Source organism: Trichoplax adhaerens, genomic scaffold, assembly GCF_000150275.1.
Source record: "Trichoplax adhaerens TRIADscaffold_3 genomic scaffold, whole genome shotgun sequence".
NCBI classification, from domain to species: Eukaryota; Metazoa; Placozoa; class Uniplacotomia; order Trichoplacea; family Trichoplacidae; genus Trichoplax; species Trichoplax adhaerens.
In genome coordinates this window covers 1,654,675-1,667,032 of record NW_002060945.1, presented here as the reverse complement: position 1 = coordinate 1,667,032, position 12,358 = coordinate 1,654,675, and the positions used below count along the sequence as shown (strand labels likewise).

At 30.5% G+C, this 12,358-nt stretch overlaps 1 protein-coding gene across 1 annotated transcript; it reads right to left on the bottom strand.

The window, feature by feature from the left end:
* Positions 1-6,484: 6,484 nt before the first annotated feature.
* On the bottom strand, positions 6,485-9,811 carry TRIADDRAFT_54198 (uncharacterized protein; the record flags this gene model as incomplete). The annotated part of the gene is made up of 11 exons (XM_002110285.1): positions 6,485-6,551; positions 6,650-6,802; positions 7,035-7,129; positions 7,234-7,318; positions 7,821-7,924; positions 8,089-8,193; positions 8,594-8,691; positions 8,819-8,879; positions 9,049-9,162; positions 9,269-9,425; positions 9,588-9,811. The coding sequence occupies 11 exons, from the start codon at positions 9,809-9,811 to the stop codon at positions 6,485-6,487; spliced, it is 1,263 nt and encodes a 420-aa protein (XP_002110321.1).
* Between the last annotated feature and the right edge of the window lie 2,547 nt (positions 9,812-12,358).

The following is a 12,358-nucleotide window of genomic DNA, read 5'->3' as shown; positions in this document are numbered from 1 at the left end:
CTCAAAAACTATGAATATCCAAAAGCAATGTACATGTTACGCATTTTTGAAAGCTAAAGGTGCTCCTAATTGAAAGGGTTATGATAATAATCCAATTAAATTAGACTAGCTAACGGTGTAAGATTGCTTTATTTCTCACGACTGTAGTAAATTATTCTGATAAATGTAAATAAACGTATAGTGTTATTGAAAAGATACCAGCTCCGCTAACGAGATAATATCTAATTGATATGCATTCCTTTCAATCCAATGTATAAAAGAATTGATTACAGATAAAATGGATTAAAGACTACCGTGAGAGTTATGTATTTAGGTCTTTTCATAACTTTGAACCTACGAAAACCGATGATAAAAGTATTGACTATTTAGTTATTGGTGAATTTACGATTAGGCAGATTGATCAATCTGTTTTCTATTCATCAATTATTCGCTTGTTCATGAAGAATGCTGATATTCAATCCATTGCATTTAAATGCTAGCGTGTTGATTAGGCCTAGCTATATCAATAAAGCTGATGTCTACTCTTAAGGTTGTTAATCTATTTCATTGACGCGATAATCCACAAGTTGATTAATCTTTTTCTGCACTGATCAACCTTATCATTTCAATAGTATCCTCGCATATAAGCGATGTGCAGTATTGTTAGATTATCATCTAAGCTATGCAATTAGTAGTATCTATTTGCCTTTAACCTAACATGTCTATAATAAGTCATGCATTGCTAAAGTGAAAAAAGAAATTCTATGCTCGTATATTTATAAAACAGTTTGTTTAGTCTTAATATCATAATACTATGCTCATTTTATTAATAAAATCTAAAATCGAATTCCCTTAAATAGATTGCAGTTTTGCTATTGAGAAAACAAGAAAATAAATGATTTAGCTTAACTCCCAGTTCAGATTCATTCATCTTAACACATAACACTAGTCATGTTACAGTTTCTTGCTTAGTAAATATACGTATTTTATGTACTTGTCTATTTATTCTCATGCATTATTCATATCTATTTCATGGAGTACCGGTACTGTCCATTTTCAACTAAATATAAAGCAAAGGGTGATCCAATTTTATGTAAATAAAATGTTAAGATTAGGCTAAGTAATCCATTTATTTTACCTTATACATACGACAGAAAGTAATGTATTAGGGATGGTTAGACAAATTAGCCGTGACGAAATCGCTAGTAGCGTAGTATCAATAAATTATAGTGTGATCACCTATTTTCTACTATACGAGCGTATAACTTAAAACCAGAGTATATGATTATATACATACTACATTGATTGCATGTGTTAAATCTAGATTTATTTCCAGTAACTAAATTTTTATGACTAAAAATTAATCAACCATAATTATGGACATTGCTATTAATCATGCTTATTTATTGTGAGAAAATGAATATTAATCAAGTAAAGTGTTCATATGTTGCACGTTATTGCATTTCAATCTCAAGCGAGAAAACAAGATGTGTAGCGTTATGTTTTTGTATTTCAAATTCATTTTAAGTCTTTTCGTATAGGTCTCCCTAAACTGATACCTGAAAATATCATAGGCATTTGAACTATTCTCTACACATGATGATACTTTATTTAAGAAAATGTGCCGTGGGTCCTTTATGGTACATCGATGTACATTTATATAGTAGATTTGAAGAGTCTTTGGATTTTTTAAAGCCTTTAAGGAATCTATTCTAACTTAAGGATACAAAAAGAAATCATTAAATATATTTAGCATTAAGAATACTAACGAAATGTATTGTACAGTCCTCATTCAGGTAATGTATTTATACTAGTACTCTCTACTTTATATAGAGTTCTAGATGAAAATTGTTGATTCGTAATGTATGGTATCTGCCGTTAACATATTCACAAATGCAAAGGCTAAAATTTATAGTAAAACCTAAAGATATAATTTGAAAGAGAAACTACTACACGTATAATCTTAAGCCAGAACATCACTGAGGCTTCGTAAAAATAGCAAAGTGTAATCGAAAAAGCCCTCCCAATTGGAGTTATACCATATGCGAATGAATAAGTGTTTATTTAAATATGCAAAGGATAATTTAGACGTTTTTAATTTAGTAAATTAAAATAGGATTCGATTCTGAGAAATACCATCGCATTTGATATGATTTAATAGAAACTTCATAGGTCACATATAAACTTGTCTATTAACTGTAACACATACTTTATATGTAAATACAAAATCCTTACACTACTATTGTAACAGGTACATTATTCAATATATACGTAATAATTTATTGGCCAATATACGCGTATAAGTTCAGGAATTCTAATCAAAATTTAAATGAATGAACATTTATAAAGCATAGAAATGTCATTTAGCACAGACTCTATTATGAACTATAGTATTTTAGAGAATAATTGATTACGCAACGAAGACTTCTAATTGGTTGAGAGATGAATAATTATTATAGCTTAAGATAGGCTAAATACTGTAGTCCATGGCAGTAGCTACTGATTCAACATGTAAAGAATCTGTTCTTCTATGAGAATAACGCAGTTAGTTACTGCTTATAGATAAGCACTATGCTGAGCCGCCATTGAAGACAGTGTATACCCTTGATCTGTTTACGAGATATAAAATAGTAGGAGGAAATGGAAGCTATTCATCAAAATTGCGCTTGTCTTCGTATTCAGCAAGTTGGATTTAGCTGTATTCACGTTGCAGTAAATTCCACCATACTGCGTATTGCAAGTTCGTGAAGCATGCTCTTCCATCATATGAAAGTTAAAATAGGGTTATCTAATTTATCCACTAAAGGCTCCTCTCTAAATGTAGAAAATGATTAATTTAAGATGGTGAGCCCAAATTAGCTATTGCTGGACAATTCTTGGATGAGGTCAATAAATTAGGCTATAGTGCAATTGATCATTTTCTGTTAGATGGCTAAATACGAGCTATAGTGTACTAATGCATTACCTTGAATATATTCATATGTACTGTACTGTATTAAATCCTTATAACTTAGCGTTGAACTCTCATAAGATCATGCAAATTAAAGATAATACTCGTAGCCGCGCTTAAGGCTATGAAGAAAAATGAACGTTACTCTGGTAAAGTGCTCATACGAAAATGCTATACTATAAAAGTCGCAAAGTAAATTGTTTTTGCATTTCAAATTCGTTTCATACTGATATTAAAGTAGTACCACTTAAAGGTGCGAATAATCATTAATAAGATAAATGAATAGGTGTATATCTTGATCAACACAAATCCATAACGTAGAAATTGAAAGCGAAGAATTCTCAATTATTGACTTTTCGAATTTTATCATTGACTTCTGTGTTGGTATAAATTAAGACATTGAAACAAAGAGTCGCAACTTCAATGTAATAAACTTAAATTTTTCTACTATTTCATCAGTAATTATGCGTTTAGTTAATTATTGTTTGCTCAATATCAAAATGAATACTTGATAATTGTAATGATTAGTCCGTTCATCAAAGACAATAAATTTCCTAGCAACCGTCAATACAAGCATAAAAAAAGTTACAAAATTTAGATTTGATGCTTGTTTTCAAGAAATCTTTGCTATTTGTAGTAGGATATTCTTTACTTAATAATGTAAATCTTTGCTATTTATAATATAATTTTCTTTAGTTAATAATGTAGTATCGAATAATAAACAATTTACAAGCTTTAGGCAGTTTAGTATGTTATCTTAAAGCATAGGCAGAGCCTGATTTTGCTACATTCTCATGAACATATAATTTTAGTCATAGTAACAATACATAACGAAATGTAAATTTTCTGAATAGATGATGATGAGCGATAAATAATATGACTGATATTTTAATACATATGCAATTGCTATCCAGTTAATTGAACTTCGTATATTAACGTTAATGTTGAGAATGGAGGAAAAAAATTCATTTATCTATAATTCCGAATGATTGAAATCAAAAATTCAATAATCAAAATGTTAAAATACTATTCTAATGGTAAAACAATCTACATACAGTAATACCGTATTCAACCTAAAATTTAAGGAAGTATAAAATAAACAGCTCTTACATGAAGTCTTATATCAATGAACGCCTTGACAAAATACACTTAAATAGAACGTTATTTTTAATGTGGTAAAACATTATATAAGCGAATATAAACATCCTTTAAAGTAATTAAAATATATATATATAACATGACTACTTCAAAAGATTTTAATAAAAGTTCGCTAACAATAATCATTGTCATTGCAACATATTTTACAATATAACTCGACCCACGTAACTATTTAATCCAACATTGACTGCTTAACATTTCAGATCATAAAATTAATTAACATTCTAAAATAAAAAACTGACGTAAATGTTCAACTTCTAGTTTAGAAAAAATCGCAGAAAATACCAGACCGTACTTCAATGTTATAAAATATTTAATTCGGTCATGAAACGATAGTATATTACGCTAATTTTGAGTATAATCAATAATAATTAGGAACCGTTTTCGTCTGTGTCTCTGCAGACACTTTGGTTGCGGCCATTTCCGTCCGTGTCTCTACAGACACTTTGATAGGGGCCGTTTTCGTCTATATCTGCACACACTTTGATAGGGACCATTTTCATCTATGTCTCTACAGATACTTTGATAGGGACTGTTTTCGGCTGCGTTGATATGAATACTTTGCTACATAGTGGAATCAAACAATGAAATATATCAGAAATACTAGGTAACTCTTCCTAATCAAATTCTAAATAGATACATTTCGACTTTGCACTATTCCATGGATATAATTCATCGCCCTTAGGTTGTGTATGAAGAAGATATGGAATAAAATAGATATGATCATTTCCTTTCAATTCACTTGCTGAACATAGTATATGGTAATGAGTCCTAAGAGATAATACATCATTTCGATGATCGTCATCTAGATTAAATTTAAACCAAACATGTCGAATGTATCGTTCACTTATTTTACCAGTAATCTTAATCTTCTCACAATCTGTCCAGTCATCGGTATGAGGAGATTTGAAAAGTGTAATTTGAATTAATGAACAAAATACCTCAATCATCCAATCGATATCTGATACTATCATTTTACTTAAAATCTTGTCCTTATCACAATAGACAATTTGTCCGATATCATGCAAGTATGATAACAAATGATCTATATTCTATCCGTCTTCAGCTAAATGATGTATGGATATCAAGTCTTTAACTTCTGCCTTAGTAAGTATCTTCTTTATCGTCTTTTCTTCCCTTTCTTCTAGAAGTAATTGTAGAATTTCATACCATCGAACTGGAATAGGATTATTGATAAATAGTAATTTTTCAGAAATTTTACTAAAGATTTGACATAATTGCTGACATGTTTCGTATCGTAACTGTTTAGTTGATTCGCTATTATCGTTAAGAGTATGTTTTACTTGTTAGTCAGTGAACAACGAAGGAGCCGGAGCCGACATTGATATTGTTATATGGTCCGTACAACATCCCATACGTTTGCGAGACATCAAATAGTATAGCAGCTCTTTGCTAAAATTAAAGATGGCTTTTCCTTCTATTCAACGAAATTGTATTTAGTGTTATTTGTGTTACAACAAATTCCATCGTATTGCATACTACAAAGCTTCTGAATGCATGCTTTTGCATGATGTAAAATTTAGAATCGAGTTATGTAATCTGTCCACTAAGCGTCCCTCTTTAATATTAGCAATTTCGTAAACCTTACTACGGTTAATCAAGACGAATACTATCCGATTGATCATTTTGACCAAAATGATATTAATGATATAGTTATTACTCAATCGCACTGTCTGAAGCTCAAATCCATTATCACGATAGTAATTATGATTAGCTAGCTGTTAAATGAATACGGTTATAGAATGCCTTGGTTCATGAGCTATTTTGGCTATTGCTTTCATAAAAATGGACAACCAAGGATAACTTTTCTAGGACGATAAACTACCCGTACATATTATGTAGGCAAAACATTTTTCATGAATATCTTTCATTTATTCAATCCACATTAAGATTGATTATCGTTTTAAGAAGACCAAATTACACCGTACTGAAGATACTGAACGTTTGCATAAGATATTTTAAATATATGTTGAGATACTGATATCACTTTTTATAATTATAGAGATAAAGTCTTGTTGTTACATATCAGCTAATGTTTTAGCAAAACTACAAGACCCAATTGTATGCCACATTAAGAGCTCGTGAAATCCAGACTTGTAAAGAGCCTGTCGAAGCTTTAAAATATAGTAATTCTATGTAAGCATCACTATTACTAAGATTGTTGCAAATTAAAAACGAACTTATGATAGAATCAGCCTGATATCTCAAGCTTAAATGATATTGGTTTATCTCACGCTAGCCATTAAGGTAGTTTAAATACCATAATATAACATACTTTACCGCTATTACATAATTCAAGAGGATATATCATTATGAAACAAATGCAATTAACTCAATATAAATAATTGCATAACAATTTAATACGATGCAAGTCTGTTACTTTCTACGTATTTTATGATCATAGACATGATCATCATAATAAGGATCCCGACGCTTGATACTCCTAGAACAATATTCGATAAATGAGAAAGCTATTAATATTAATCTGAAATAATACAGGCAACAAACGATAGTTTCTGAATTTAATATCGATTAGATTACCTTGCGACATAAGGATTCAACTTCCGAAGCGCAGCTGTTGTATCGGAACTCTTGTGAACCTGGATGCTTTTGGTGTATCCATCAGGCTTTGCTGGATTAATATTGGCAGGAGATCTCTGCGAAAAATTTTTCCCTGAATTCACGTTCCTAAACCTAAGAAGGAATAACTTTAAGGCTTAGCAAAAATTTTAATGCGATGAAATAAATATATAAATTAATGATTAGGAAACAAATTACATGCACATCTAGACCAAAATTTAATTACTTTACTTAATTAAGTTAATTTAAAGACCTTGGAGAATTATCATAATTATAAATCAAATAAAGGTTAACATTGTCAATTACTTTAGCTATTTATTAATTATCTACTATAACTAGTATATACTTGGCGTTGTAAGTAGTCAAAAAACCCTCTGCGGCATTTGCTCTATCGAAATTGTTAATTTTCGATATATTATTAGTTGTAAATCCAGATAGTTCCTAAAACGATATAACTCTGTTATTTATCATTAGCTTTATAAAATTATTACTGATTAAAAGTGAAATATTTGGATGTACTTCATCTTAACGTTGGTACTAATTACCTTGTTGCCATATTTAACAAGACCAATTTTTTCACTATTAGACTTGTCTCGAACCAATCTGCCATCAAATTGGATCTTGTTCAAACTGCCAAGCGAATTGGAAGAAAAGAGTCACGAAAACTTCTCAATACCATTGAAAAAATGCTATGACAGCGTATCTTACTTTGTGCAAAAGATAGGTATAGTATAACGTGGAAGGGCTAACTATTAGATACTACGATTTTCCCCCAGTTTGCTTCGATTTACTATATTTATTAGAAGTATTCGGAAACTATGGTATTTTATATCAGGGGAAAAATACTGCGCTTAGCCTTAAGAATTGACTTTAACAGTTAGCGACTATCTTTAAATTTTTTTCATCGGATATATGTCATGATGACATTTTAAACATCGCAAATACTATACAGTCCAATTATTCGATGCTAATTAAGATATAAGTATACTGTAATCTCATTAATTGCAGTACAATATATATCTTCACAACTGTAGCTATTCTACAAATTATTGTGTAAATCTGTTTTCACGTAAATATAGTAAAAACCGAAGAAAGCTAAACATAAAATAGCCTTAATAGTTGCATCATTTACTTTATATTCCTGGTAGGATTCGTGATGTTAACGTATTCTAGAGGATCCTTCTTTTTTAAATAGTCTCTGACTTTGGGATGGAGATCCTCTTGATCAGTAAATCCCTATTTATCAAGCAATTAAAGATGACAGTGTAATTTTCACTTCAAAATTTTACATTTTAAAATTGTACTCGAGCAGTAAATCTTCGGTAAAACTACATCCATCTCGTTGTTAGTAATTCTTTATTTATCACCACTACACTGGTCCAGTTATTTAATTCTCTTACATGAAAATTACTGTTTTCCAAATACACGTTCTTGGTCGTTGTCCCTTCAGTATAGCCATCTGAACGTCGACCACGGCTTGCAATAGATGGGAATGTTTCTTTCCCCTACGAAACGTTAACATATGCAATAACACGCGTATATTTAGTTACCATCATCAAATTCGTTAAAATTTTAACAACCAAGTGCAATTTGTTAATTCTAAATCTTTAATAAATATCAAGCAGACAAAATAGTATAAATTTTTATCTTAAAGAAAATTTTCTTATTATTGTTAGCTTCCCAAGATTTCCAAGTGAATATAACACTATATGCCAGATAATGTCTGGTATCAACGAGGATATTTCCATTTTAAGCCAAAACTTACAGATAAATTCTTAATACTTGAAAAATCTTGCCTCATTACACTATCAGGTAGCCTATAATTTGGCTAGAAAATTGATTGGAATTTTAAATTAGTTCCTAATTTACGAGATAACATACAGTAGGAAGTTTCGTATTTGCTACCTTAGCGGTGTATGCCCTAAAGGTAATTGGTTCCGTCGTAAATGCTTTGGAGAAACCAGATAATTCTTTACGACCGATAGTACTATCAGCCGTATTAGCTGTTCACATCGGTAAGATATAAAAAGTTTAGAGTAGATTTTAAAGCAATAAATTATCAAAACATTTACTAATAATTTTGTATTTTATAGAGTTTATCTCATTTTTTCTTTATTACACGGCTCATACCTCTACGTAGAGATTGTCCCTGAAATTTGGCAAGGGTTTCTGATTTCATGTAACCAGGGCCCTTTGAGTTTAATCGAGTCAGAAACATTAATGCACATAAATATTTTTATGTAATATAACAGTTTGAGACTAAACTAAGAAATTATCCGTAAGATGAATAATCGAGCAAAATTGCAATTATACATTATTGATTGTGTTTTGTAACAGAATAACAATCGTAAATAATTTACATAGCCCTCATTTTCATCGCGAATTGGATCATGCTTTTTGAGTGTTGAGAGGAGAGCTCGATGCTTAGGCAATAAACTGCTAGATCCATCGGTATCAAAGAATGACTGTTTAACCTAAAAGCAAGGATAATATAAAGTTACAGTGAAATTGTCATTTTAGGAAGACAGGTACTGTGAAGGAAACATTTAGTTTATTGTTTCCCTTATAGTATGCTTTTACCTCTTTACTGACTGTTAATGTTTTTGGAATATCTTTCGCGAAACCACTCAAAGTTTGCATATGGATACTAGGTAATGCTTCTTTGCCATCAGCCAGAACAGATCCCTTATAATCTCTTAATAATGTTCCACTGGCGTAAGCATCCACAAGTATTTGTCTATCATGAACCGTATAACGATTAGTATCATATTTAAACAACATTTATAGCCTTAATTTCAAAAACGTATTCAAAAATCAGCCCGTCCAAGTCTTATGATAAATTTGTAATATTACTGTATTTTATATACATATATTTTATTACGGATAGAAACCATCTTACCCCATAGCTGGATTGTCAACATCATCCAATTTTTTACTATATCCTATTGCAGACCTTAGATTACTAGCGTAACCAGTCCCAATGTGTCGACCAGGTTTTGGTTCGAATTCTTTTTTATTATAATTTGTCGAATAAGCTGTAACGTAGAACCGATTTAAGTCAATATCCGCACTTTGACTGGCCAAAACATGACCAGTAGCCTTTCCAACTGGCAAACGTCCCATCGTTCTCTAAAGGCCGTACACTATAATGTCTGCTATTTTGATATTCGATTTTGCAATAAATTAAAAAAAGTGGTTATTTATAAACACAAATTTTATTGATTATACTAAATAATCTTATTAAGAAAGCGCATCAGAAGTAATTATTGATGGATTAATATTTAAAGTAATATTATGTGGAAGAGAGACCATACAAATCCCATTAAACTTCCCGTAAAAATTATCCTCAACCTATTGCCTTTGCCTTAATGCAAACTACGTGATCCATAAACTCCATAATAGCCGCAAGTTGCTTATTATAAAGCATACGTAAGAAATTTAGTTTAGACAGAACTACACTTCATTATATAGAAATACAGATAGAACCTAGTTACATAAAATATCGAAATTTTTGTTTACAGTACTCTTATTCTTCAAGTAGCCTTGCAAGTATATTGGCGCATATTCGATCAAATAAACAATCACTATCAACTTTGATTTCGCTACGGGTATGTGAGATATCTCATACGATAGATTGCAATTTGTAGTAATTATAGACAATTTCGTAACAACCTTTTAAGTATTTGTCGAATGCATGCTTAATATTATTGTGGTACTTGACGTTTCCCTTACTCTAATGATATTTATGATACCATAATAAATTTCAGTCATATGTTATGGACTCAATGACACAAATCTCAAATATTAAGCGAAATAAAGACATTTATATCAACATTCGTTGGAAATTTTGTCGATATGATGATACTCTTCGATCGCATATTATACTACACCGTTCTGCCATTAAATTTGATATACCCATGAACGTTTTATAATGCGATACACTAATTATGTATAAATCATGGATTAAAATGGTATTAATGTGAATTGAAATGAAGTTTCGATAATCGTATAACTTAACCGTAAACTTAAATCATTGGTAGTTAGTTAATAATACTAAAGCTCACCAATTTCTTCTCAATTTTTGCCTTAATGGAGGAAATCTATTAGTTCATTTTGCCAAACTTGATGAAGTTACTCGAATTGAGCTAGCGTTGATGATCTGCCGGTTGCTATGGTAATCATATTTTACCGATGTGATTTCTAAGCTTTGGCCACTATCAACTATAATATTGCCTTCTAAACAATGATAATTTTATTCATAATTAATTAACATTATTATTCATAATTCATAAACGTCAATAGAATGCCAATACAGTTCTTTTATTCCATAGTAACAAAAACGTAAGCGTATTTACTTTGTAATAAGATGCGATTGAACCGCTGACTTAGTCTTTTAGTACTGTAAATAAATGGTAATTTCAGTCTAAAACACAATAAATTCAATCGCGTAATATCAATAAAGTCATTGATTGGATTATGCCTATCAATAGAATAAGGGTCTTTATCATGAATTAGTTCAGTAGAAGATCATTTTACCAACCTGTAGCGCAATCTGACCAACATTCATTACAGCAAAGAGTACAATTCAACTGACTATTTAACATTTCATGTATTATATATATATATATATTGTGATATTATAATATAATTAAATGCAAGTATGTAATAAGTAAAATAGTATTTACACACTTAGCTTTTTGCCTACGGTACTTCATACTCGCGCTCGTTAACTAGCTATCAGTCTAAAACTGGTAAGGCTAGTAACTGAATTTATCTGAAATGTGACCGCCATGTGATTTTGTTTTACTTGTTCATAAAATTTACTTTAATGATGATAGTCCTAACGAGCGCTATTTTAGATTTTATCCGTAGTAGCTTTATAATTGCAATATATATCTTTTAACTCCATAATCGGATCGTTCAAGGCTCAAATAGCCCAGAGTTTAAGTAAAATTAGTGAATTCACTAAACAAAAAGCAATTTTTTATGTGAATTGAGCGAAACTTTCACTACGTATTTTTTCAACAATCTATACTAGAAAGTTTTAATATAAATACATTTTTTTAATATTTGCATAAAGCACCATTGCTTTAATTGCGATTGATGTACAATGCCATTATGAAACATAGCTTCCTGATTTTGTGATAACGTCTTGCTTTACCGCCAACAACCGTATTTCGGCATTCAAACTGACTGATCTAATCTTTAGAAAATCTTGTTTCAAATTCACATTTAAAATATAGCACAAGCATCCAGAACGCTGTAGCTGACATTGCAGAGAGCATAACTACATCGTATGCATTACCAGAAACGTATTCCTGGGATCAATAAGATAGTAGCAGTAATATCAGTAGTCAGTCATTCAAGTCCTGTAATCTCTTTATTTCGATTTTATTAAAACAAATTTTCATTGTAGCTATTTATACATGATATTTACTGTCATTTTTTAATAAGTATTGCATATTAATAAAAGTCGCAATCTAGGAATAAATATTAAACTTCTGGTATGTCCATAGTTACTCTATTAAGTTTACGAAAGAATTGCAAAAGATCTGATAAATTTTGTCTTTGTAAAAAATCGCCAGTCCTTGTTCGCACACTAATGGTGTTACCTAGAATTAGAAAACGAGGGTGAAGCCTACTTAATTATGGACCACATGATAAAAGAAA